This window comes from Trichoderma aggressivum (assembly GCF_033847375.1).
Source record: "Trichoderma aggressivum f. europaeum strain CBS 100526 chromosome Unknown scaffold_003, whole genome shotgun sequence".
In the NCBI taxonomy this organism is placed as follows: domain Eukaryota; kingdom Fungi; phylum Ascomycota; class Sordariomycetes; order Hypocreales; family Hypocreaceae; genus Trichoderma; species Trichoderma aggressivum.
The window spans coordinates 767031-794633 of NW_026946369.1; the positions used below are offsets into that span (position 1 = coordinate 767031).

Genomic DNA, 27603 nt, shown 5'->3' on the forward strand with positions numbered 1-27603 from the left:
TAATAGTCCCCTGTGGCTTGGTTGGTCTCACTACCAATATGTTGTGTCATCCGCCATTTTTTTTTGATTTGCATTTGCCTCCCGTTTTCAACTACACGTGCATTTATTTCCATCTTTTCTTTCCTTCTTTCTTTTCTCTGCCATTACGGAGCGCTCATTGGGATTTATATATAGCCCATTTTTTTTTTTCTCTCATTGATGTGCTGTATTGAGGATTGATTGACGTTTTCGTTTTCGTTTTGTTGCCCCCCGGACATTCCGACGCTTTTGAGAGAGGAGAGTGCAGGTGACGGTATTGCGACGATGATATCGCGACGGTTGATTTGTGTTTTCTGTAAGTGGAGTGGATGCTCAACTTTTCGATGAATTCATTGCTTTATTACAATTTATTTTCGGGATTCGAGAGCTGATGTTCATGCGTCTTTAGTCGCCCTCGGTGCTGTGGCGGCTCCCCCGACGTCTCAGAAGGTCCTCGTGGGCGACTGCTCTCAGGATGGGCTTCTGTGGGATTGCGGCGTCAACGGGCTCGTCTGGACAAGGGGCGCGGTGCGGATGAATCACATGCAGGTCGTCGGGTCGCACAACAGCTATCACGTCGAGGCACCCAAGGCGGAGCGCGATCTTCAGACTGCGTTTACGTCTGCGGCGACGGATCTGCAGTATTCGCATGCTGCGCTGGATGCGCAGTTGGAGTATCTCCACGTGAGGAATTTAGAGTGAGGCTCTCGCTCTCCTTGAACGTGATGATTATGAGAAGAAGAGAGAGGATTGTTAACGGGCTATAGGCTGGATTTGCTTGCGGATCCTGAGGGCGGCATGTATAGTGATCCGCTGCTTAGAAGGTTTGCTAGGCTGGGCCCGCTGGATGATGCGAAGCTCAAGAAGAAGGGGACAAAGGTGTTGCATATACCGGATGTGGACTACCACACTACTTGCTCGACGCTGGTGTCTTGTCTGCGCGTCATCAAGACGTGGATGGATGCGCACCCGGATAGCGTGCCGCTGCCCATCATGATGGAGTTCAAGACGGCCGAGGAGCTGGGAGAAAGGCTTGGTGGTGCCAAGGTGGTGCCGTGGGACACTGATCTTTTGAACGTCGTCGATGAGGAGATTCGGTCTGTTTTCGACAAGTCGCAGCTCATTACTCCGGATGATGTGCGCAGAGACGGCCTGACGCTGGAGGAATCCGTCTTGAAGCACGGATGGCCGGATTTGGACAGCGCAAGGGGGAGAATCTTTTTCCTGATGGACAATGGGCCGGTTCATGATGTGCGGGATGCGTATATCGAGGGGCGGCCGAATCTGGAGGGGAGAGTGCTGTTTACGAATAGCGCGCCTGGACAAGGCGACTGTGCATTCCAAAGGGTGAGTCTGACGGTGATGCTCTGTTGAGTGAAGCACGTGGAAGCTGACAATGCTGTGTAGCTTAACGATCCCTTAACCGATGCAGACGTCGACTTCATCCAAGCCCAAGTCCGCGCAAACTACTGGGTCCGCACCCGCGCCGACGAGCCCCTCAGGACGGTGTTCGAGGAAAAGTGCAATGTGTCTCGGCGCGACGCGGCGCTTCGGTCGGGGGCGCACATTGTGTCGACGGACTTTGCGGGCTATGAGCTGAGTTCGCGGTGGGGATGCGATTATGCTGTGAGGATGCCTGGGGGGAGGGGGGCGAGGTGTAATCCTGTGACGGGGATTTGGGGGGGCTGTGAGGGGGGGTTGGAGCCGGATGAGTATACGATGAATTAGGGGTTTTGGTGATTTGTGGTTTGTATGGCATGGTTTTGTGTTTTTGTTGATGAGAGTGTATGTGTTGAGGGGATGGTGTGAGATTGGGTTGGGAGTGGTGGGTTTGATGGAGATTGTATTTTGGTGGAAGCTGCATTGCGAAATTATGTGAGATGGGTTATGAGATGAGGAGGATATAACTAGGCATGGATCTTCATCTTCATCTCTTTACGGCGTAAGGACTCGAGTCTTCAGAACCTGTGTGGTTTTATACAAGGGGTTGAAGTTGCCATTCTGTTGATGCTATGTGTGGAGGCATTTAGTTCGAAGGAGTGAGCAGAGATTCTGGAACGATTTGCGTTGCAGTCTTTGCACGACATTTTGACATCCGACACGGTTTGTATAGGCAGCCTCATTCGGTTTTGATCTATTGATTATCGCGAAAGGGAACTGTCTATCAGAGGAGATGGAAACCGGAAGTTGAAGGTGTGAACAGTATCAGTGGCTACATTGACTGCGATGGCACCTTGATGGGAAATGATGGAACTCAGTGGAGGTACTTCATATTCAAGGACACAATGGTGACTGATTGTCGTATGAAATCAAAGGTTGAGCTGCACAGAACATACGGGGTTATCAGAATTTAAGCCCTTATCGCTTCTGCCATGTAACTCATATTTGAAACAGACCAAACCTGATCGAACATGGCTCGTCAGGAATATTAATGACGAAAGAGTGAGATTCTTGTTCTCTAATAATTCGTCCAAATTATATCTAGACGTTTTATGCAAAACACCAGTCGATATTCTAACCCCACGCTATGGCTATGAGTGTACACAATCTCGTCCGATTGACGGGCTGGGCGCACTTTTCAACAGCGAGCAATGACTCTGGATTCACACAAGTATTGATGTTTTGCATCCGGTGGGTGACACCTGTATGAATGAAAGGCATTTCAACTTATTGGATGTTGAGTGAATCATTGCACTAGGAGATTATGAGACTGTGTTGGAAATGTTTGGTTGGAACAGTGCAAGTGTTATATGAGTTGAGAAAGTCTGCCATTATCCAACAACAAAGCGTCATTGGTCTAGGGGTTAGGATTCAACTCTTCCATTAACACGAAAAGTTGAGGCCCGGATTCGAGTTCCGGATGACGCATTGGTTCTTCGCCGAGTCAAATTTATTTTTTGCTATTTATTTTTGCTCTAAACTTCGACAGAAACGATCAACATCAAGATTTCTTCTCACTTTTTCTCTGTATCTCTGTTATTATCTCTTTTTGCTGCGATGTGGTCATCTGTTGAGCACCACTTGCTGATGCGGATATTTGCCGTATCTACACGGAGCGCTCCGCACCCACGGAGTGCTCCGTTTATAGAGCGGATTGCGGGGTGAAGTGGGAGCTTGCAAAGATACATCGTTGCTTCAAAAATTGCCGAGGCGAGTTCTTGATGTTCTTATTGATGGAAATAATTCATCTTTTTCGAAATTACGCATGTCAAAGTGAATCCATTCGTCACTGCCTGTCTGTGTGTTTGTTTGTTGTTGGGAACCTTCATCTCCGCGCGGAGCCCGAGATCGCTTTCGGAGCCCCGCCGTCTTGACTAACATCAAGTCCACTTGCAATGAAACGAATTGAACGTCTATTTATTCACCACATATCTCTTTGAGTCTCAGTATACCATTGACACTCAGTTTCAATCAAATCATATACAACATGGCTGAAGCACAAAGTGCACCGAAAATCCATGTCGCAGCTGAAGAGGCCCGGCGTCTCGTCAAAGACATTCTTCAAGGCAACGGCGTGTCCCCCGACAATGCGGCGATAGTAGCACGTTGTCTCATTGCTGCTGATCTACGAGGCGTTGATACGCACGGCATGAACCGTATACCTTCATACATGGAACGAATTCGACAGGGCGTCCTGGATGCCACAGCACAACCGGAACTGAAGCAAGTGACGCCCGTCGTGGCCCAAGTCGATGGACGCAACGGCTTTGGCTTCGTAGCCGCTCACATGGGCATGGCGGCGGCCATTGAGGCGGCCAAAGTCTACGGCATTGGCATGGCTAGCATCAAGCACTCGAACCACTTTGGCATGAGTGCGTGGGCGGTGCAGCAGGCGTTGGACGCCGACATGATGAGCCTCGTCTTTACAAACTCGAGCCCCGCGCTGCCTGCGTGGGGCGGACGGGAGAAGCTCATGGGCGTGTCGCCGATTGCGTGCGGCGCGCCAGGAAAGGGAGACATGGAGAATTTCATCTTGGACATGGCGCCGTCGGTGGCGGCACGGGGCAAGATTTACAAGGCGAAGAGGAGGGGCGAGAAGATTCCGTTGGATTGGGCGTTGGATGCGGAGGGCAGGCCGACGGACGACCCGGAGGCGGCGCTGGGCGGCGTGATGCTGCCGATGGGCGGACCGAAGGGGTCGGCGCTGGCCATCATGATGGATGTGTTTTCGGGAGTCTTGTCGGGTTCCGCGTTTGCGGGACAAGTGACGGGTCCGTATGACCCTTCGAAGCCGGCGGACGTGGGACACTTTCTCGTTGCTGTGAAGCCGGACCTGTTTATGGACTTGGACGAGTTCCGGGGCAGGATGGAGTACTTGTATGGACGGGTGGTGGGATCGCAGAAGGCGGCGGGGGTGGAGAGGATTTATTTCCCGGGGGAGATTGAGCAGTTGACGCAGAGGGAGAGGGAGAGGACGGGGATTCCGTTGGTGAGGGCTGAGATTGATGCGTTGAACGAGGAGGCGAGCAAGGTTGGGGCTGAGGGGCTGGCTGTAGAGTGATGGGATGTGAAAGTGAAGCTGGGAGTTCTTTTTATTGATTTGTTTCAAAGGTAATATGAGATTGTATTGAATGATGTGGAATAGTTGGATTTGTTAGTATACATGTAAGTATACGTGTATCGTGAAGTGGTGCCTCATGCAAGATATATGGATTGCATGTACAGAGAAATGACTCGAGCAGCCGTCTTCCCCGCATTTATCGCTTTTCTTCTTCTCTCTTTCTTGTTAACTACTAACCTAACAAGTCCAGGTAGTATCATTGAGTCTGCCTGTAGATAGATGATGAAGCCGAGATGTATATAAAACCACTAATCTTCCCACGTTACTCAAGACCATCTCCATACATTGGTCACCTAGATACGATGTGTAAGCGCTACAAGCGGTATTACACAACGCCGTCCAGCTATCTCCAAGCTAACTTACATCGCGATCTTAGCTCCAATTCTCACCGTCCTTATCAGCAAATCGTCGGCGGGGCACACGCTTGTTAGTCTTGGTTTGGTGATGCAACGCTGATATCAAAAGTCGATGTCGTGCCGTGTGCAGTAATCGCGGGTATTAATCAACGCAGCCCTAAGATGGAGGAGAGGGGCTGCTTCTGCGGATAAAATCAAAGGGCCAGAACAAACAGCTGCTAATACATATTCTCTCTCATGATAATCGCTGGTTCGAGAGGTCGCAAGGCGATAATCCCGCCTCATCAGCAATGCCCCTCCAGTTCCCCTCCGTCAGACTGCCTCCCAAACCAAAGTTTCTTCATGGCATCCCCTCCAACAGCATCCGCATAATTGCCATTCTCATCACCGTCAATATATTGGTATGGATCGTCGTCGCCATCGTCCTGCATTTCCATCCGGCTCTCATCTCGTCCGCTGCGCTTTCATATGCCCTGGGTCTTCGTCATGCTCTCGACGCAGACCACATCGCGGCCATTGACCTCATGACGAGGCGGCTCATTGCTTCAGGGCAGCGCCCAGCCACTGTAGGGACGTTTTTCTCGCTCGGCCACAGCACAATTGTTATCATTACGTGTATCGTCGTGGCGGCGACGAGCGGCGCATTAAGAGAACGCTTTGACGGGTTTCAACGAGTGGGAAACATCATTGGCACGAGCGTCAGCGCGGCCGTTCTCATCATCTTGTGCTTGGGCAACGGATGGGTGCTTTATAAGCTGGTCAAGAGGCTGAAAGAAGTTCTTGCGCAGCGGAGGATCGGCGATGGCGATGCTTTGGACGAGGAAGACGCTGCTGCGGCACAGGCGAACAACCAGCTTCAGCTCACGGGAGGCGGGTTCATGACACGGCTTTTGAAAGTGTTCCTCAAGACGATTGATCGGCCGTGGAAGATGTATCCGCTAGGCGTGGTTTTTGGGCTCGGGTTTGATACGAGCTCAGAGATTGCTGTTTTGGGGATTGCGAGCGTCCAGGCCGTGCAGGGGACGAGCATCTGGCTGATTCTCATTTTCCCTATTCTGTTTACATGTGAGTTTTGCTTGACGAGAGTAGTGTGTGCTTTTGAATTCTGAAATGTGCTTCTTTTAGCTGGCATGTGCCTGGTAGACAGCACTGACGGGGCGCTGATGATGGCGCTCTACACGTCCAAGGCCTTTTCACGAGACGTCGTTGCCATTCTGTATTACTCCATCGTCCTGACTGGCATCACCGTTGTGGTTTCTGCTTTTATCGGCATCATCCAGGTCCTGTCGCTGGCACAAAACGTGGCAAACCCGACGGGCCGCTTCTGGGACGGCGTCTCGGCTGTTGGAGATCATTTTGACATTATTGGCGGGAGCATATGCGGGCTTTTTGTCATTGTTGGGATCGGATCTGTTTTGGTCTACGGGCCGTGGAGGAGGCGGGTGGAGAGGAGGAATCGGGAGGTGTTTGTTGTGGGAGCGGATGAGGATGATGTTGAAGATGAGAGGGAGGATGCGTTGCCGAGGGCGTTGGAGGAGCAGGCTCCGGATCCAAAGACGGCGAGTACGAGTACACGAGTTGCGGATTGTTAGGGATAATGAAAGCTACGCTGCTATTTTTAAGATGTGAATATCGGAATTGAAGCGTATGTTTGGGGCTTGCATACGTGTATTCGTTTTTGATGGCTTACAAGAGTCATTGATTAAGAGATGAGCCTCTCGGCTCGTCATGAAAGTACATTTTGGTGAAAGAAGGAGCTATTTCTCAGCTTCCCATGGGAAACTGCTAATATCAGATCTGAGTATCGGATGTGCATATGCTGTATATTCCGAGGCATATATTCCTATATGTGTCTGTGATGGCTCACATACATGTGCAATGGTTTGAGCCACCTGTAGAATGGTGGAATGTCTCTGCTACCTATCATTGAGGCTCTTTTAGTCAGTTGTTTGCCAATTTACGAGTTCGAAAAATAGTTCCTTATACGACGTCTACCCCATATATACGGCATTGACTCACCCGTATGGTAGCTCTCACGACTTCAGCAGCCCACAACACCGAGTCCTAGACGCCATGCCCGTACTGTGCTTGTCAGCGCCAATAAGACGCCTGGCACTAAAGCCTCACGATGAAGCAACCTCTAGGCAGCAAGCCACATGAGCGTGCAGGTAGCATTTGATCCAAATATGTCGCAATAATCAAGACCGTGCAATTAATCACAACACCGTGCAGTTCAGCCGCCAATCTGTCATCAAACTGCCATTGGATGGGAAAAATGAATCATTCAGTGAGGTCGGTCCCGTCTTCGGAGGCAACCTGATAGGACAATTGAAACCTTATCGCCATGCAGGGGTTCTGGAAGGCCCTAAGAATGGCCACTGTAACGCGCCACCGCCCGCCTTAGTAATTGGCTCCAGTGATGCGCTACGGGTAATTCCAGCACCGCATTAGGGGTCCAGTCGCTAAATTCTGCCTGCCTGCGCCCTACAGCTCCAATTTCACCAGACCTACCCTTTACGATGCTGGCTTCGCTTCTTCATCCCCGTCCCAGCAACTTCGATTCAGCCTCGCCCTCTGACGCGCATCTCGGATTCAGCCTCCCCCAGACTTGGCTGCCTGGGCCCTATTTCTGGATACGATCAAGCCAACCCAGCAGGTGATTCGATTCACCCGCCTCGATGTCCGGCTGAGGAGATATTCGGCAATGGCGATTGCTGCCACGTGTTTCTGCAGCCCGCACACTGTCTCGCCGGCACTGGATGGTGGGGAATCGTTGCGTGTGGCGGCTGTCAGGGTCCTCCAGCCGTTCCCCAGAGGTTGAAGCGACGCTGGTCGGCTCTCGATTGCTGAGAAGATGTGCTCCAGTTGCGCTCCAGAGCCCGGGTACCGACTACTTGGGGGCTACCTGGTGTGGCCTCTGACAAGCACCGCTTGTTCTCGTTTTGCGCCTCGAGGCTGTCGGTGTGGCCGCCATGTTGCGATTTCTCCCTCCTTGGCGGTCAAGCCAGACATTCTCGCAGCTTCTGAGTGGTGGCGTCTCGGTTGTGCTGAGGTTCCTATCGGGCACTATTGACTCTTGTGAATGCCAACCCAAAAAGCCCGAGTTTCGGGTATCAAACGGGATGGGTTGTGGTTGCGATTGCGATTAAGCGCCCTCAGTTGATGCAGACACACTTCCTTTCGGGCATTCGGTATCGGACAGCGTTTCGGAGAGCGTGAATTGTGAAGCCGTCGATCACTCACTCAGAAGGACAAGGTCCCCGTCTTCCGGGCACCCTTGGCACCCTCCCATACTGTATACGAGAGAGGAAAGACTGAATGGAATAGGAAGGGAGGGGAGCACAGCAACTCTGGCGCTTGTGAGGGAGGGAGTCCGTTGTTCGCTTGCTCGCACGTACTCGGACAGTCCAAGCGATGTTTTAGCACCCCCGGCGTCGGAAGAGTGGCAAATGTTGATCTTATGCGGGCTCTGGCAACAGCCAAGCGTCCGCAACTCCCAGTCACATTATCCCTCTTTTGTCGGATCAGCCTGTAAAACGAGCCGCGATATGCAAGGAGCCAGACTACTCTTCCCTGACTCCGTATGCACTGCGCCGTTTGGGGCTCGTCTTGGTGGTCAGCATAAGACGTGATCACGGCAGTGATAGGCCAATATCTTCCTCTCGACATCCGCTACTAACCTCCTCACCTTTGATCTACTGCCCAATGCGATTCTCTCCAGAAACAGCGGCGTTTTAACCATGTCCTGGTCCAGGCAACCAGCTGAGCCGTCGTGATGGTGTTTGGACCCTGAAAAACGACAATCCCATTGAGCCGTCCGTCTCATCCCGCTAGACAGTTGGCGGCTGTGGTCGTGTGGGACCCTGCGGTCAGGGGGAACGTCGGACCCCACGGATTCAAACAACGATTCAGTGGATACACGCTTGCTGTAAGACCCCTTCAAAGCAAAGGGTCCAAAGGGTCGTTGCGGATAAGAGCCATTGCACATCGTTCTGCGGATTTATCAGCCAAAGAGGCTTTGTCTTGGGAAGAAACGGCGTGATTACATACATGGTTCCCACGCCACCCGCGGTGACAAGACACAGTATTCCTTCACTCTTATACACACGCAACGCACCTCGTTTGGGCGTCAATGCGCTTGCCCACCATCTTCTGGGCAGTTTTTCAGCACCGCTTCCGCCGGTTGGACAGCCGAGGAGAGTATCACAGGAGCAATTTGGTGTAACAAAGGGCTCATGCGGAGAGATCCTTCGACAGCAGTGCTGGTCCAATTACCAGCTGCCGCCTTTCGCGGCTCAACTCGAGTAGGACCTCGTTGCCGCCTGAAGCTGGCTTCATCTTACACTCGACGCTGGCCCGTCAGCGTCTTCTTTGTCCTACCTACTGTAGGCATGCATACTCCATACAGTACCAAACAAGGCATGTCCACGGCGGCCCCCCATCCTAGCCCCGACCGATAGCGCACCCCACAAGCGTATGTATAGATCTCAAAGCCGGCGGCTCCAGCTAGAGGTTGGGCCTAGCATGGGTCAGAGGCCTCTTTGTCTGATATGGCAAATGGGCGTTCATCTCTAGATGTCGGTGAAAGTCGCAAAGCCACACCAAATTTGCCTCGCCCTCTGTCCGGAAAGTTAGGCAGTTTCCGTAGATAGTCGAGGAGAGTTTGAGGCTAGAAGAAAATCTGTGTAGGAGTATTTATGGCCTCCCCCCCCCCCCGAACACCGGATCTTCTCCTGAGCCTTTCCTCCATTTCATTGCATGCTACATTCCTTTCACCGTTTCTCCTACCACTCTTTAGGGTACATTTGTTTTGCTGTTTTGGTTTCTTGCGATAGAATATAGACACAAGATGCACGGTTACAGCTCATCCGAAGAGTCGGACGACCCTCGTCGTCCGCGCTCGCAACCGGCCTCGTCAGGCAACAACCAGGACCAGAAGAAGAAGCGGAAGAAGAGACTGCCGCCCCAGCAGTCCATCAACAAAGTATGGAAGAAGTTTTCGAACCGCAAGTTTCACAAGGCGCTTTCAGTGCTTCCCTTTGACCCCGTTGTCGCACCCCGGTCGGGGTTGGATCGGCCGAACGAGTTGATCTCGGAAGGATACGAGCGGGCTGCTGAAGAATGCCGGCGCAAAGTCCAAAAGATTGTCAAGGAGTGCAAGAGAGTCAATATGAGATACCGTGACCCTGGCTGGGATCTTGTGAGTGACCACTTGGAGCATTGCTCTATTTGCATGGGTTGGCTGACCGTTATCACTAGGACTGGGATTTAAAGTACGAAAAGGGTAACACGCTCAACTACATTGGCACCAACAAGTTTGAGGTTAGCAGATCTACTCTGCTGGGCTCCAAATCTGTTGTCCCAAAAGCCGTCAAGAGAGTTCATGAGATTTTCGACAAGCCCAAATTCATGGACCCTGTCGACGGAAGCGATGTGAAGCAAGGAGGCCTCGGCGACTGCTGGCTCATGTCCAGCTTGACTGCATTGGCTAGCGTCGAAGATGGCGTGAAGCGCTGTTGCGTCGCTTATGATACCAGTAAGATAGAGGCACCACTGATGATATTGTACGTGGCAGCGATGCTGACTTTTTTATCAACAGAAATCGGCATTTACGGATTTCTCTTCTACAGAGATGGAGAGTGGGTCTACTCAATCGTCGACGACAAGCTGTATCTCAAGTCTCCCTGCTGGGACTCACCGAGCATGCAGCGTGACCTTCTCCAGCAGATCGACCGCGAAGACGTTGAATCTGTCTATAGAAAGACATATCAGACGGGCTCCAAGGCACTCTTCTTTGCCCAGTGCAAGGACCAAAACGAGACCTGGGTGCCGCTCCTCGAAAAGGCCTACGCGAAAGCTCATGGAGACTATGCCTCGCTTTCGGGTGGCTGGATCGGAGAGGGTTTGGAGGATCTTTCCGGCGGAGTCACCACTGAGCTGCTTACGTCTGACATTCTCGACCTCGATGAATTCTGGGACAATGAAATGTCCAAGGTCAACAAGGAGTTTATGTTTGGCTGCTCGACGGGCCTCTTGGATTATGGCTACGGACAGCGTGATGGCATTAGTGAGGCCCACGCTTATGTCGTCACCGATGCCCGTACTCTTAAGTCAGGCCAACGCCTGGTAAAGCTCCGCAACCCCTGGGGAGAAATCCGCAAGGGCCTTTGGGAGGGTCCATGGAGCGACGGCTCCAAGGAGTGGACCGCCGAAGTTCAAGAGGAGCTGGGACACAAGTTTGGCAGCGACTCGGTCTTTTGGATTTCCTTTGAAGACTTGGTCCGCAAATACACTCACTTTGACCGGACTCGCCTGTTCAGAGACCCCGACTGGCGGTGCTGCCAGCGCTGGATCGGCGTCGACGTTCCCTGGAAGGCCGAGTATCATGAAAAGTTCCGCATCAAGCTGACCAAGGACTCTCCCCTGATTCTCGTTTTGTCTCAATTGGATGGCCGATACTTTAAGGGTCTCCAGGGCCAGTATAGCTTCCGCCTCCACTTCCGCCTCCACTACGAAGACCGACCTGATGCGGAAGATTACATTGTGCGATCTCACGGCAACTACTTCATGAAGCGATCCGTCTCAGTGGAGCTCCCAGATCTTCCCGCTGGAAACTATACCGTTTATCTCAAGGTAACTGGCCAGCGTGACCAGGAGCAGCCATCCGTGGAGGAGGTGGTCAAGAGAGAAAGCCAAGGCCGCGTTGAAAACGAAAAGCTGGCGCAAGTTGGATATGCCTACGACCTGGCACACAGCAAGGCGTGGGAGCACATGGACAAGGTCGCCAAGATCCGCAAGCAGCGAGACCAACAAAAGGCTTCCTCGTGCCGCCAGCAGGAGCGTCGCAGGCAGTGGGAGAGGCGTCACATCAGCCGTGAGATCACCAAGAAGCAGAAGCAGAAGAATGGTGAGAAGAAGGAGCGGAAGAAAGAGCTCAAGAAGAAGGAAGCCGAGGAGAAGAAGCGACCGGATGTTGTTGAGCCCACCGTCGAGATCAAGGAAAAGTCTGAAGATGCGGAAGAGAAGGATTCCCTCGCTGCATCCATTGACGCCATCGATGTTGGCAAACTTTCGCTCAATGACATCAACGACGGCTCGGATTCTGATTCTAGCGGTTCACCTACGGACACTCCAAAGTCGGAGGAAGCCATCGTCTTCCCTTCGCCTTCAGAAGAGAAGGAAGACGTGCCGCCGATCAGCGGAGCCCCCCCTGCCTCGGAAGACGCAGCTGATGAGTCCAAGCCGGCCGCTGACGCTGAGGAGAAGACAACGCCAGCTGAAGATGCTGCACCTGCCCAAGAAGAATCAGATGGAGACTCGTCCGACTCCCCCGTCGAGGACTGGGAAGAGCTGTATAGCAGCGACGACTACACGCGCAAGCCCAGATCGTTCCCGTATCCCAGCCCCGCAGCGCGGGACGACTACGATACGGAAGAGGAGAAGATGCCGGCGCCGTGGAACGCCGTGTGCATCGTGGGCATCCGCGTCTACTCCAAGGACTCTGAGCTGGAGCTGTTGACGGTGATGGAAGGTGGGGAGCTGGATGGGATGGGCACAAAGGGCCAGGCGGATCTTGACGATGCGCAGAATAATGCTGGTGGCGTGGGACTTACGGAGGAGAATGGGGGAGACATTGGTCTTTCGGTGGAGTGATTTTGGGTATGGTATGCATGAGCCATTGATGATTTGACATTTTTCTTTTTCGCATAGATGATGCGGTTTATGACTTTTGGTAGACAAGACTCTGCTTGTTAGAATTGTTTCGATAGAAACGTGTATCTTTGAAGAATCTCCGAATTAATACAGCATATGAGCTTTTTGGACGTTGGCATTTGATAATTGATAGATGGTAGAATTGTGAGTTGGCTATTGTGTGAATGAGTATCACGCTTCATATGTGTTGGAGTTTTCCGTTTGTCCAAATCTCCGACGTCGTATTATAAGAAGACGAAAAGCATGCTATATACATCGTTGCGGAAAGTCGATATATTCACTATGACGGTAATGAGACAGGAGGATTTAATATAACGGCCGGATTGGATCAAGATGTGCAAGCGTCGTTTGTTCTATCCGAGGAGTCTTGCTTTGGAGGAGGTGGTGAATGATGGGGACGCACGGATTAGGGACGGAAGGACAAAGACGAAGTAGATTGTTGGAATGTTGGAATGATCAGGTAGAAATTACTAAATTGATGGAGATGGAATTGCGAATGAAAATCAAGCATGAAGAAAGAGCTGGCACAAGAGATGGTCTCCTTGGTTGTTTAAAAGAGTCCATGTAGTTGGCGAGTGTCTTTTTGCCTGTAGATGGATATGGACAGGTACATCTATCGAATGCCGAGCACAGTTGATTCACATACGAATACGACTACGACAAGGAGTTGGATGACTGAACATCTTTGTACTCTATACATGTATTCAACCCTCCAAAAAGAACTTCCATCTAATAAAGCACCAGCGGCAGCCAAGCTCACACACAAATGGAGGCTGCATTAGCATTTCCGCATTCCAGTTCCAATCATTGCGTCACACCGATTCGGGGGATTCGCCCAGCGCCAAGTGTGCTAACCCGTTAGTGAAGCTAGCGCACCTGTCAGGGGCCAGGATGTACCAGTGCCCAGCTGCTCACCTACAGTTGCGGTGTAACGGCGAGTATCTGTACCTGCAGTGTGCGGCGCTTTACACTGCACTGTATGCCGCTGCAGGGGGCCATTGAGCGCTAAAAGCAGTAAAGTCCAGCAGGTTGACACCGGCATGACGCCTGGGCTTATCAGCGTCTTATCAGCCTCCCCAGAAGTTCGAAGCTCCATGTCCCGGAGAGTCACGTTCTCTCTGTTTCGTCTCTTCGTCAACCTCGATCCATCTCCGTCTCGGCTCATCATGTAGCCTGAGGCATCCTTCCATTGAGACGACACCGGAATCTACGATACACGACACAACTCACCATGGCTGCTGTTTCGCCTGCGGCTTCGACTCGGCGCAGTCCGGGCTCGTCATCGGCCGGCTCGCTGAGGCCATCCAGCGACCACATGGCCATCTCGGTCGACACTCTCGTCAACCATCTGCTGGTATCGAAGCGATCGCTATCGTCGATGACGCTCGTGCTGCGAGCCGACGAGATCGTGACGGCGGCGCGGCAGTCTCACGAAGACACGGTCATGCTGGCGGCCCAGACGGGGTTTCTGCGAAATGCCATTGCCGACCAGGTGCTGATTCTGGGCCGCGTGGGCAAGAGCCTGCAGGCGACGTGCGAATGGGGCAAGAAGGACTTTATGAAGCTCGTCAGGCGGATGGATGAAGTCGACGGACAGCTCAAGGCTACGATGGACATGCTAACGACGACACCTGTTGATACGACGCTACGACCCAGAGGGGAGCCCAGGAAGAGTTTGCTGGATTTTGTGGACGAGGGGAGCGTCCACGGGATGCGAAATGCCATGAAGCAATGCATAGAGGAGCTGCAGGTACGTGTTTCCGTATAGCACCAGGCCCGTTGTTTGTTCGCTGACCTTGACGGGTGACGCTGTAGGCGATCCAAATTTCATTCGATGGCGATCTACTCCGGCTCGAAACCGATATTCGAAACATCAAGAAAATCATTGAGAATGTGGAAATGCCCGAATCTCAAGAGCCTGCATCGAAACTACTGTTCGACTTGTTCGATCACTCAGCCACCATGGCTGAATCTCTAGCCTCTCTGACGCAGCATTTCGACATGTGCGTTACGGCTATACGAACGACGGAGGGAGCTGCAGCCTTGGCCCGCAGAAAGGCAGCCGAGGTCACCCAGTCCCAAGATGGCGAGAGCGTCTCACTATCGGGAGTCATTGCCGAGCAAGAGTCCAACCGATCCGACCTCGAGCCACAAACAGCAGAAGATAGAGCCGAAATGCTACGAGTGGTCATACATGATGCGCAGTTGGTCGAAGGCGTCGTGCACGATATCCAGGAGCATCTCGCCGAGGTGGAGCGCAAGTATAGTGAACTGGGAGAGCACACAGAACAGACTAGAAAGGCGCACCTGGGCATGCTTGATGCATATGCTGAGCTGGGAGAGGTTGGTGATCGCCTTGCCGACTACCTGGCCGCCGAGGAAGACTTTCGAACTCGATGGGAGATGGAAAAGGACGTCGTGTTTACCAAGCTTGAGGAGATGACGCAGATGACGGAGTTTTACGAGGGATATGCGAGCGCCTATCACGGCTTGCTGATGGAGGTTGCGCGTCGCCGAAACGTCGAGGATAAAGTGCAAGTGACTTGGCGCAAAGCACAGGAGACCATCGACAAGATGCTCGAAACTGACCGTCTTGAGCGAGAGGCTTTCCGATCAGAAGTCGGCGAGTTTCTTCCAACAGATCTGTGGGCTGACATGCAAGGGTCGGTCAAGAGGTGGAAGATTGTCCAAGTTGACGATGAACAGGCGGCAGAGGGGAGTGCCGCCGCAGATGTGAATCGAGGGAGCGGCTAACCAAGTACATTGGTGGAACGGACTTTTTTTTTTTTTTTTTTTTTTGCAGATATAAAAGCATCTATGCTTCTGCCTTGGACTTGATAATTCGGGCTTTGCGCACCATTTGGCTTAGGATGAGCTGTTTAATTACGGGTGCTGGATATACCGACGATACTTGGCTGTTACTGGAAAGGCTTGGGGATGTGGAGTTTGTATTTGTATCTGGTTAATGGGATATAGGGGCACGGGCATACTTGGAGTTTGTCGATATTTGAGTGAGCAATAATACGAATGACTTTGTTTATTTTGAGTTCTGTATTGTTACGCTCTGATCTTAGAATTGAACCTTGAGTGACATGGGCTCCAATGTGACTTGTGACGAACCATTGCCAAGCTTCGGGTTCTCAGTTAACAGACCCATCGATGTGATTCTGGATTCCCACAGCGGAGCGGCCCTTTGTTTAGCTGATAGATCGGTCTTCCGTCCGCTCCTATAGTGCCACATTAGCGGGATACCTGTATCCGACTGTGAGAACTACAGGCCTGAACTGGTAGTATTCATGAAAGGATTGAGCACATGTAATCAAGAGTTGTATTTGTTTTCCTTCGTATATATAGGTGATAACATGCATGGATAGATTAGTGTTTGAAAGTATCTATTGGTTCGCAAGAAGATGCTCAGATAACAGCCTACTGTCTGCACCACAACTTCTCTATAGCTTCAGCTTGGAACAGGAAACTCTCTGCGTCTCACGTCATCTCTTTGTCCAAACACTCACTTCGTACCATCATGTTCAGCTGGGCCGTTGGTACGATGCAGCTATATATGACAAATCATACATATACCTGCCGGAGATGGGTGCCGATACACTCATTTTGGCTGGCCTCGCCCATACAGAGCAGGCCGTCGATGAGACATCGTAGGGTGTGAGAGGCTAGGTTATTAGTTTACAGGCGTCTATTCGATTGGATCGTATTTCGCATCGCCAGGGCAGAGTAGAGCTGACTAGACCGAGCTGTGCTGAGATTGGACGGAAAAGATAATGGTGTTGACAGAACTTGGGGGTTGCATCCTGCTTGCTTTAATGAACTACGCTTCTTTCGCCGCATATACATGGATCGTCTTGGCTTTAAGCAGTCACGGCGTGTTAAAGAAATACCAAAATCACGAGTCTATATCTATACTGACTTTATGCGAAGATTCTGACTCATTTGAGTCTCATTTAATATATGAGGAGGAATGAGCGTCATCTTTTTAGCTGTATATGGTGTCGATCTTAGCCGTCTTGACAGCCTAATCTTGGTCGAACTGTGTGCCATTTGGGAAACCATGTTATTACGTACGTGGTAACGGAACCCATTCTCTGGAGAATAATTATTTCTGAGTTTAACTGACAAATGTGCCACCCTGACTGGGCATGTAATCTGGAAGCCTCATCATAGACTATTTGCGCTTCTTGGAGAAGTTTCCGCCGAGGTTCTAGCCATGGGTGCACCTCGCAGACTCAATTGATGCACGCTAATATGCCATCCATATGGCGTTTCTTTTGATGTTGAGGAAGCAAATTGAGACCGGAGGAGAGCTTGTATGCTTTGGCGCAGAGATGTTGGAGCGTCAAAAGCAGTGGAGATTTGACGACAAGGTTGCCATTGACATTCTATCCGGGATGATATCTCTCGGGGGTGAAGCAACCGTCAGAAATTCTTTCATCAGAATCATGGATAGGCATCTTAAGTCTTAGAAGAAAGCTCAACAAGGTCAGCAGAGACCAAATCTGGAGCGATTGACTGCAAGACATGCCCTGTATGAACCAGTTGATCGCAGAAGTTGCTAGAGTCGTCGGGCCATCTCGTCTCCCAACGTGGGAAGAGCAAGACAATTTACCTTCCATTAAAGCTCTTCTCAAAGAACTACATAGATACAGCCCGATACTCAGCTTCGGGCCCCGCCTGACTCTGCGGAAGAGATCACATACATGGGATGCACCATTTCAAATGCCACCTTGATCCTCCCTAGTACAGATCATCTTCACCACGAATCTTTGCGATATGATAACGTCGATGAATTCCAGCCGGAGAGCTTCCTAGGGGATGAACTGGATGCTTTTGCCAGCGCTAAACACCCGGACTATCTCAAGCGCGATCCTATCAACTATGGCTTTGGCCGTCGTCTCTGCCAGGGTACGTGATGTCATATATACTGTCGTTGGAGTCGTGACAAGTAATCTTATATTTTTATAAGGCATATATGTCGCAGAGAATTCGCTCTTCATCCAGATCTCTCGTTACCGGTGGGCGTTTAACATTACTCCCAGGGTTCGAGAACCTCCATTGCGCATGACTGACATATGGGTGAGTACTCATACCGTTGATATTGTATATCAACTACAGCATATGCTGCTAATGCACTACCTCCTCATTATAAAGACAATGAATAGGAAAACCAAGCCATTTAAGGTGGATATCACGCCGCGATCAGATACAGTATTGCAGGCGGTGCGGCAGAGTGCAGAAGAGGCATGTACGGATGTTCCAGACGTAAATGATATAGAGACGGCCGATTGAACGTTCTCTGTGTTCTGCATGTATAATAGTTCATGATTATCCCGGCAGCATACGTCTTATTTCTGGTCAAAGGATCATTAGGAGACACAAGGACATAATAGCACACTTCTTCCCCCTGACCTTACGACAGCACTTACTTCTCACCATCATTTAATTCTTAATTATATAATTACATCATTCCTGCAGGGAGTTCTTGACACATTGGAGCTGATAGAGACTTCGTTGCCATCGCGACGCTTCACACTGGGCGACTTCAATCAAGCCTCGCTCGCTTAGCCGGGTGTTACTCTGTTTACCTCTCCCCCTTCTCTCTCTCTTTCTCCCCTACTCTTCTCCCTTCTTCTCTTATAGCATTATTACTTTAATAATTATCACAGTCTCTCGCTCTATAGCTTACTCGTTATGTTTTATCAACACATCACTCTTCAGCAATGTGTAAAACTCCTCCTGGCAGCGCATCATACCAGCCCACGGAAGTGGGCCACAAGCACTCTCTTGTGACCCTCAAATACTCCTGTTGACAACAGAAAGGTTCAATGCCTAGAGGCTATCGAGGTTTATATCTCCACGATATAAATGACCATCCGCACAACCATCGCGACGTGGTGAGAATGGGCTGTCCGGAGGCGGGCGAGTGGTGTCACTGTAAGTCGAGAAAGTTGCAGACAAGTCCCTGCAAGCGAGACTAATCTATGGAAACGTGTAAGCGCTGTTCTTCTCCATGCTCAATTGTCTTCTTTATAATACGGCTTAGGTGTGCTGCTCCCACAGAAGACTTCCCTTCTCGACACGATGGCACCGACCATTACATTCTCCTCCGTGCTGGCCAACCACCTGGGGAATTTGTCGTCACTGCAACCTATTCAAGGATTTACCTTATTATCTTGCCTGAAACCATGGCACCTGTACTTTAGTTTTATGCAATCATAGTACTCATTCATTTTGTGTCACATAGATCTTATCTAGGCTCTGAGCAATTATAGAAATACGCGTACTGGAGGCCATCGCCTACTAATATCATAACTCCCGTATGCCAAAATAAGATCTATGCGGGTGTTGAAATTTTTACACTCCAAGACAGCGTTGGCTTTCCCCTTTCCACACATTCCCTTGATTATCAGCCCTATGCATTCTTGATAAGCACATGACTTTTTGAGCAATTGTTCAATAATCAAATATACGCCATCCGTCTAGATCCTGAAGAATTGCTATGAGTTCTTGTCCAGCTTTAGTTTGCGTTGATGGATCCACCATCTACACCTAGCTTCACAAAAAATTTCCTAATTAGGAGATGACCATTTGGCTGCAGATGTCGTGATAACCAGGTAGCAACTACGGCCAATCACCTAATTGACGGTGACCACGATCTTGATAATGTTCTGTGAGTGTGATAGAGGTTGCATAAGATGTACAAATTCGTGTGTGCAATAGAAATATCGCTTCTTGCGGCATTGGTGTTTGGGACCTAATGAACTATGGATCCCTTGACAGGACTCATACCACCTCCACAGGCCGTCAGGTTTGATCTGGGCTTGCTTGTTTCGACATGCAATTTTTCCGTATAAAACATGCATGAGAATGGGGAAATTTTAATGATTTTCAAACCTGCAATCCATAGCTGTATACAGCAGCAAGCATTATCTGATACTACGGAACAGCTACCGAGACCGTAGAACCTTTCGAAACTTTAATTGTATAGATTGTTGTCGGTTATAAACCCCGGTCGATAAGCTGAGCTATGGAGTACATAAACTGACGACATATTTAGCTCTGATGGTCTCATATAAGTGAAAAGAGGATGCGCCTTTGGATGTCAACTCATCACGCCATGCCGTTCTACGATGACGCTCACTCAATAACTATTGCTTATAGCTCTCAAGCATTTACTTATATCAATGGAATGATGCATATTGATGTTGAAGAGCTCAGGTACCATTCATGGTGAAGCAAATTCACAATGAGTCTGCTATTGAGATCCGATGACACGGTTGTCCCATCTCCCTTACCGCAGGGCGCTGGCTATGCGGTAGTTGTGGCAGTTGGACTCATATTTGCCCTTGGTATGTTTCTCTCGAGTATATCTCCTATTAGCCAGTATTAACGGTATTAGGAATGATTGGAATAACACGATTGTTAAAGAAAACCTTGAATGAAGATAATGCCAATGTCGAGACGTGAGTCATAATCTCTCTATAATGGGGTTTCATTTTTCATTAATATTTTCTAGTTTCATGGTTGCCAATCGATCAGTGGGAACTGGTCTCGTTGCCTCTGCAGTAGTATCAGTAGGTACTTACCAGTCTCATTCACGATGAAGCCACTGACCAAGAGATATAGTCGTGGTTATGGAGCACAGCTTTGCTGAGCTGTGTCCTGGTGACGTACCTTTACGGAGTCTCTGGAGGATTCTGGTACGGAGCTGGATGTACACCGTACGTTCTACTATGATGACTTATATGCAGTTGGCATTTCATGATGGCTGACTTCTTATAACTCACAGCATGATTGTTTTCTTCGCATATCTAGGAGTTGTCTGTAAGAAACGCATCCCAGAGGCACACACCGTTCTGGAAATAGTTCGAATCAGATATGGTAAGTATAAGTGGCCATAATTGGTTTGAACTAAGGCTAACTGGATTGCCAGGCACTGTTGCGCATCTTGTGTTCACTTTCTTGGCGGTTGTCAACAATCTTTTTAATACCATCAACATGATCTTGGGTGCTGCCGCCGTCATCACATTCCTGTAAGACATATGTGTTGGGTGTGTTGCAGCGAAGGCTTCCTCTAACATCCTACAGAACAGGCATTCACATAATGGCTTCAACCTTTCTTTTGCCGGTTGGAGTGGTATTATACACCCTTGTTGGTGGTATAAAAGCAACGTATGTGCTTAATCCTGGATGCGGTCGAAACCCACAGCTGACTCTTATACCTGCAGATTTTTAACCGATTATATACATACCTTTGTTATTGCCATCTTGTGTTGCTACCTCACAACAAAAACTCTGACACATCACGACGTTGGTTCCATCGATGGATTGTATGACCTTGTAGTCAAGGCTCAGCCTTCATACGAGGTTGATGGCAACTACCAAGGATCTCTCCTCACGATGAATTCACAGCAAGGGATATTCTTTGCCATTATTCTGCTCGTTTCAAACTTTGGAGCCGTCATTGTAAGTGGAGCCCGTTCCTCGAATCGAGCACGTCTATTAACTTATTCAGATGGATACCAGTTACTTTATTAAAGCATTTGCCGCGTCTCCTAAAGCTGTAGTGCCAGGATATGTGGTGGGCGGCTTTGCATATTTTTCTATCCCATGGAGTCTAGGAACGATAATGGGTCTCGCGGCTCTGGGACTCGAAAGCTCTCCCATTTTCCCAACATATCCTCGGGTAAGTCACAATTGTCACCTGAAGACTATTGATACTGATTTATGCATTCAATAGACCATGACTAGTTTAGAGGTAACAAACGGCCTGGTGCTCCCATACGTGGCTGTGGCAGTTGCTGGAAAAGGTGGTGCAGTCGCTGTTCTCCTGATGACTTTCATGGCAATCACTTCCACGCTATCAGCTCAAGTTATTGCGGTGTCTTCCATCTTCACATTCGACTTTTACAGAACCTATATCAACAAGAATGCAGGCAACAAAGATGTTATCAGATGGAGCCATCTGGGAGTCATTCTCTTTGCTGCCATCTCGGCCGGGTTGACTGCGGCGTTTAACTATGGAGGGATTAACATGGGGTGGACTCTGTATATGATTGGTAAGAGAAGAAACATATCTATAAAAGATTTATAACTGACAAATTGATTACAGGAGTCGTGACATGCCCTGGAATATTCCCGCTGATCCTCACGATTTTGTGGAATAAGCAAAGCGGTTTAGCAGCGGTTGTTTCGGCTATAGCTGGCCTCGGAACAGGTCTCGGTGTGTGGCTCGGGACTGCGCACGCATTGTTCGGCGAGGTAACCGTCGATTCTACTGGCCAAACGCTGCCTTGCATGTATGGAACTGTGGCATCTGCTCTCAGCCCTTTGCTGTACACAGTTATCTTGTCACTCATCTGGCCAGATAATTATGATTGGGCGCGATTTGCAGACGAAAAGCTGTTACTTGACAGCGATACAACGACCCAGCAATCGGAACGGGAGGCGCCAATTCGTCAAAGCAGCAAAGGCGGCGTCTTCAGTGAGGCCTCTGAGGTTGTATATGATCAAACAGATCTGAGATGGCAGCGATATGCGCTATTCTGGTCGCTTTTCTCCTTCTTTGGCATTTGGGTGCTGTGGCCTCTGCCAATGTATGGTGCAAAATACATCTTTAGTAAAGTCGTGAGTTCATCATTTCAACCTGTTTCGTGTGTTATCTAACTCTTTCAATAGTTTTTCAGATCGTGGATTGCAGTGTCACTCATATGGCTGTGGATAAGCCTTTTCATACTCGGCGTGTATCCATTATATGACGGGCGAAAACAGATCTTGAAGGTATTGCGTAGCTTACGAGGTTAGACGTGGGCATACGGGAAGACAGGCGATGGATATACAAAACATTACTAGTCATATTAAATAAACTGCATCAGACTGAACTAGAATATGACCAACCAAACTAGAATACTGCATCATATCAAGGCCATGGTCAACCGGTCTTCTCATGAACTTGTTCACCCTCAACGTCATATGCATCCACCTCGTACTTGCGAAAGTTGCGAGCAGAAATTCCTCTCTCAAACAAAATATCCAACTCTTCGTACGATCGCTTAAATGTTTCGGGATAGCGGAAGAACGCCCACACCGTCACAAGCACTGAGGTTCCGCCCCAGAAGTAGGCTGTCTTACCAGCCCACCCCCAAGCTGTGGGATTGATCATATACGGTTCGAGAACTGCTGCAATGATGTCGAAAAGTTGGTGTGCAATCTTCGCAGCAGCAACACTCTGGACCCGCAAACTGACGGCAGAGACCTCACTCGATGTTGCGTAAGCTGCTGGGCCAACTGAAATATCGTAACAGAATACCCATAGGATGGTTAGAGCGACTTGTCCCCATTTGGTTGACTCGTTGGCATGAACTGTTGCCAAGATACCAATGAGGATGTTGACTATGGTCATGAAAAACATGCCCCAAAGATAGAGACTGCGACGGCCCAGATGGGCAATAAGAACACATCCAATAGCAGTTGCAAGCAGTCCGATAGCGGTAGCAGCCACGGAAACCTTGTAGCTGTTTTTGGCGGACAAACCGGCTTGTTCCCAAAAGTATGTGCCTGGATTCATCATAAAGATACCGTTGAAGACCTGACCAGCGAATGCCATACAGCAAATCTCAGTTCGACGAAGATTGCTGCCTCGGAATAGGTCAATATAGGATGACCCTGTTCGTATTTCTTCTTCGTAGTTTACGGTATGGATGATCATGGCCAAATGTTCCTTGATCTTTGTATCGCTCTTGGAACTCAAGCGGCGAATGCTGTGTTCAGCTTCCTGGATGCGACCTCTGCGAACGAGATACCAAGGAGACTCTGGAGCAAAGAGACATCCAATGAAGAGCGGAAGTGGCCAAACCCATTGAATAGCGAATGGAATCCTGTAGGACCACTGCGAGTCTAAACCGACAAGGCCATCAAGAACGCCGATTGCTATAAGCTGGCCGATGATTTGCATAATGTTGACACCGCTTGTAAGGAAGCCACGCAGCGAAATCGGAAGACACTCTGAGCTGTATGCCGGTCCAATAGACGCAAATGTTCCCCAGACCATACCACAGAAAATCTCTCCAACGAGTAGCGTTTCCAGGTTTTGGGCGCTAAACGGAATAGCAACGAAGCCGGTCATGAGAACAAGACCGGCCAGCATAACCCTCTTGTAACCGAACCTTGACGAGAGAAAGCCGTTGAACGTAGCACCGAGGATGATACCACAGATACTCCCTTGCGATAGGCCAGTTTGCCATTTCGCGGGGACCTGGTAACCATCTTTGACGGGTATGCCGTACGCTTTTTGAAAGGCTGGATAACCGTAGAAGTTGTTGATGAGAGCATTGTCATATCCGTACATTGCTATCGAGAGGGAAAGGAATGAAGCCCAGGCAACTCCTTTCCACTGTACACGAACAGCCTCGAGGATGCCTTGAGAGTGCTCAAGGTCGGTAGCCTCCTTGGCCCCCTGAACGATGACGCCCCATTCCTTTTCAGGAGCAGCTTCAGTCTCAACAGCCTGAGCTACCGCTTTGTCATCTCGGCCACGGAGATTGTCGAGAATGGCTGGAGCCATGATGGTGGTATGGTGGAAATTATCTTAATAGACTTGATGATTTCTGCTTGGGTTCTCGGATTTATGTGACAAGGGACAGTATTATATAGTTTTGACGATCTTGCATTAATCCATGATGGTAATACGTCACGTATCACTCACTAGACAAGTGTTGTTGCTGGAGTTTGGATGTTAGGTTGGTTGTGCTGCAGCTTCATGGGTGCTTAATGGCAGTATGCCGGTAGTACAACTTCCCCCATTTAGCTTGCCCTAGCTTCAGACGATCTTGGATGTAACCCAAGCCCGGCTGATGGTTGGAAGATAGATGATATTGTATGTTGCCTCTCAAGCCACAACGTGGATGGTAGCTTGCTAGTTTCGCCTCCTGTGCTATCTGTTGTCAATAGTAGGTGTCTAATCTCCCTCAAGCTTCATGTACGGCTGAGAAATTAGGTTCTATGGACGCATGGAGGGTAATCAATCATGAGACATGATAAGAATAGACAGCACACTATTGCCGTTATCTCCCCGGATGGCTTCGTATCCTATGATGCCATTGGAAGATACAGCGCGTTAGCTTCAAACTTGTTGATAACACCAGTGCTTTTAGCCGAACCTCTGAATTACCCCGGATTTTGGATACAGAAGAAGTGACATCGTGTAACGTTATATCGGCTGTCAGATCCGACGGTTGTTCAAGCGATCATTGCTCTTCGGGACCATGACCCTACTATCTCGACAACTACACAGCAACTTGGATGGCTAGCGTTTGAGTAGAAAACGAATGAGTCGAGTGGAGGTCGGAAAAAGAGGGACGGCAAAATCAATAAGTGCATACATACAGCAATATAAGCACTTGACTACTAAGTTGATCTAGTACCTTTGTAGGGAAACACCTAATTACAGGTAGCCAGTACCCGAAGCTTACTATATAACTATAGTAGCAGTTACTATAAAATTATAACTATAGTAGCAGTTACTATAAAGATATGGACATAGTAGTAGTTATTGTAAAAAGATAAATATAATAGTAATTACTAGAAGAATATAAATATAGTAGTAGTTAATAGAGAATATAGATATAGTCGCAGATACTGAAAGAACGGGCTGGTGTATAATTTATCGTGTAGGTGTTCATAATCTTCTTTTTTCTGCCCCCTTCTTGTGAATCTAACCCCCGCAGTGGCACTTGGCTGAAGAAAGACAGCCATGACACGAGAAAACTCCAAAACTTCACCGCGGCTATACGAGTAACTGCTTGTCGATCGTACCCCGCTTTCACTGCTCAAGACGACGATAGTTGAGGTCACAATGGTCTGAGTGGGGGACAGATTGTAGGTAATAGGGCGGGTTTTAGTCGAGCTACTGGAAACAAACCCGTTATAACCGCGTATCGAGGAGATAATATGCGTCTTGGCGCCCCGTATCGGTCATGGTTCCGGAATTGTCTCGGTATAGATAATGGACGATGAGGCTTCTTCTCCGCGGTGGTTTTGGTTCGGCTTGGGCATTATCAAGCAGATCACCCTGCAGACACTTATCTTTCATCAGGTGCTACCACCTCAGTCAACCGAGCCAGATAACAGCGACTCAAATCACTCACAATGCCGTTTGACGCAGTTGGTGCCGTTGGGGGAGGTTCCAGCGATGGTGCGGATGCTTTGTTCGACCCCTCAGCTCCCTTCTTCAGTCGCTTCAATAGTCGCAGGTCAGTTGTCTATAGCACAAAGGGCATCGTTGCGGCCTCGCAGCCTCTTGCTGCTCAAGCCGGACTTGACATCTTAAAGGCCGGTGGCAATGCTGTCGATGCTGCGATAGCCACTGCCGCCGCTCTCGGCGTGACTGAGCCATGCTCGACTGGAGTGGGAGGAGACATGTTTATGATATACTGGGATGAGAAGAAGCAAAAGGCGTTTGCAATGAACGGCTCAGGTCGATCACCAGCTGGGTTGACAATTGAAAAATGCCGAGAGTTGGGCATGAGCGGCAATATACTCTCGCCACAAAACGCAAACTCGGTCACAGTTCCTGGACAAGTCGCCGCATGGTTCGATGCAATGGATGCTTATGGGAGCGGAAAGGTTACTATTGAACAGTTGTTGAAGCCATCTATCGATCTCTGTGAAGATGGCTTCCCCGTCTCCGAAATCACGGCAAGACAATGGATAGAATGCGAGGGGATGCTGAAGAAGGTTTCTCCAAGCGGAGGCGAGCTTCTCTTGGCTGACGGCAAGGCTCCTAGAGCTGGACAAATCTTCAAAAATCCAAACCTTGGCAAGGTGCTTCGAGAAATAGCCACGAAAGGCAGAGCAGGCTTCTATGAAGGATGGGTAGCTGAGGCTATCGTCGGCACTCTCCAGCAGCTCAAAGGAGTTATGACGACACAAGACTTGATGGATCACACAACGACCTTTGTTGACCCGATATCGAAATCGTACAAAGAGTATAAACTCTGGGAATGCCCACCGAATGGCCAAGGTATCATCGCACTAGAGGCGTTGGGTATCATCGACAGTCTGGAGAAGGCAGGAAAGATTCCTTCCCTCAAGAGCCTAGGGCACAACTCCGTTGAATACGTCCATACACTAGCAGAGGCGCTGAGATATGCCTTTGCTGATGGAGATGCCTACGTTTCGGATCCAGAGCACTCTGGGTCAGCTTGGAAAAGCCTTCTGGACGACGAGTACCTGGCTGAGCGAGCATCTAGCTTTAAACTAGATGCCTTTGATGCGACTTTGAAGAACGGATTCCCCGCCAAAGCCTCCGACACAGTCTATCTGACTACATCTGACTCGGAGGGCAACGCTTGCAGCTTCATTTGCTCGCTCGCTTCTAATTTTGGTGGTGGAATTGTTCCTAAAGGTTGCGGTTTCGCCTTACAGAATCGAGGGACTCAATTCCAGCTACGCGAGGGTCACGTCAACACCCTCAAACCTCTCAAGCGGCCTTATCATACGATTATTCCAGCAATAGTGACAAAGAACGACCGACTTGATATTGCCATGGGTGTTATGGGTGGCTTTATGCAACCCCAAGGCCATTTGCAGGTGATGCTCAACTCTTGCGTCTTTGGCTTCAATCCGCAGGATGCTTTGGATTCACCAAGAATCTGCATTCGACCTTCACGTACAATGCCCGAATATGCCACGACAGACGATTATTCCAAGTTGACGCAAAAGTCAATCGTATGCTTGGAAGAGGGATTTCCTCAAGAGACTGTCGAGGGTCTGCGCAAACTGGGACATGAAGTAGAGCTCATAACAGGATGGGATCGCGCAGTATTTGGCCGAGGACAGGCTATTCAAGCAAAGCAGGATCCAAGCGGCCAAAGAGTGTACCATGCTGGAAGTGATCAACGTGGTGACGGACATGCAGTTGCTCAGTAGAATTGTAATGCAATG

The 27603-nt window shown here is 49.6% G+C and overlaps 8 protein-coding genes across 8 annotated transcripts; 7 read left to right on the forward strand and 1 right to left on the reverse strand.

The window, feature by feature from the left end:
- Window positions 1–303: 303 nt before the first annotated feature.
- Triagg1_1355 (uncharacterized protein) lies at window positions 304–1746 on the forward strand (the record flags this gene model as incomplete). Its single annotated transcript, XM_062895416.1, has 4 exons — window positions 304–334; window positions 428–716; window positions 786–1365; window positions 1426–1746. 4 exons carry the CDS (start codon window positions 304–306, stop codon window positions 1744–1746), a joined length of 1221 nt encoding a protein of 406 aa, XP_062759694.1.
- A 1699-nt stretch (window positions 1747–3445) lies between these two features.
- On the forward strand, window positions 3446–4519 carry Triagg1_1356 (uncharacterized protein; the record flags this gene model as incomplete). Its single annotated transcript, XM_062895417.1, has 1 exon — window positions 3446–4519. The coding sequence occupies one exon, from the start codon at window positions 3446–3448 to the stop codon at window positions 4517–4519; it is 1074 nt and encodes a 357-aa protein (XP_062759695.1).
- A 706-nt stretch (window positions 4520–5225) lies between these two features.
- Triagg1_1357 (uncharacterized protein) lies at window positions 5226–6527 on the forward strand (the record flags this gene model as incomplete). The annotated part of the gene is made up of 2 exons (XM_062895418.1): window positions 5226–6000; window positions 6061–6527. The coding sequence occupies 2 exons, from the start codon at window positions 5226–5228 to the stop codon at window positions 6525–6527; spliced, it is 1242 nt and encodes a 413-aa protein (XP_062759696.1).
- A 3257-nt stretch (window positions 6528–9784) lies between these two features.
- On the forward strand, window positions 9785–12588 carry Triagg1_1358 (uncharacterized protein; the record flags this gene model as incomplete). Its single annotated transcript, XM_062895419.1, has 3 exons — window positions 9785–10135; window positions 10195–10471; window positions 10535–12588. 3 exons carry the CDS (start codon window positions 9785–9787, stop codon window positions 12586–12588), a joined length of 2682 nt encoding a protein of 893 aa, XP_062759697.1.
- Window positions 12589–13879: 1291 nt separating this feature from the next.
- Triagg1_1359 (uncharacterized protein) lies at window positions 13880–15402 on the forward strand (the record flags this gene model as incomplete). Its single annotated transcript, XM_062895420.1, has 2 exons — window positions 13880–14398; window positions 14464–15402. The coding sequence occupies 2 exons, from the start codon at window positions 13880–13882 to the stop codon at window positions 15400–15402; spliced, it is 1458 nt and encodes a 485-aa protein (XP_062759698.1).
- Window positions 15403–19906: 4504 nt separating this feature from the next.
- On the forward strand, window positions 19907–22326 carry Triagg1_1360 (uncharacterized protein; the record flags this gene model as incomplete). Its single annotated transcript, XM_062895422.1, has 11 exons — window positions 19907–20009; window positions 20060–20123; window positions 20177–20234; window positions 20287–20381; window positions 20450–20541; window positions 20594–20693; window positions 20749–20832; window positions 20889–21126; window positions 21176–21346; window positions 21401–21719; window positions 21773–22326. The coding sequence occupies 11 exons, from the start codon at window positions 19907–19909 to the stop codon at window positions 22324–22326; spliced, it is 1878 nt and encodes a 625-aa protein (XP_062759699.1).
- Window positions 22327–22591: 265 nt separating this feature from the next.
- On the reverse strand, window positions 22592–24223 carry Triagg1_1361 (uncharacterized protein; the record flags this gene model as incomplete). Its single annotated transcript, XM_062895423.1, has 1 exon — window positions 22592–24223. The coding sequence occupies one exon, from the start codon at window positions 24221–24223 to the stop codon at window positions 22592–22594; it is 1632 nt and encodes a 543-aa protein (XP_062759700.1).
- Window positions 24224–25806: 1583 nt separating this feature from the next.
- On the forward strand, window positions 25807–27588 carry Triagg1_1362 (uncharacterized protein; the record flags this gene model as incomplete). Its single annotated transcript, XM_062895424.1, has 1 exon — window positions 25807–27588. The coding sequence occupies one exon, from the start codon at window positions 25807–25809 to the stop codon at window positions 27586–27588; it is 1782 nt and encodes a 593-aa protein (XP_062759701.1).
- Window positions 27589–27603: the final 15 nt, after the last annotated feature.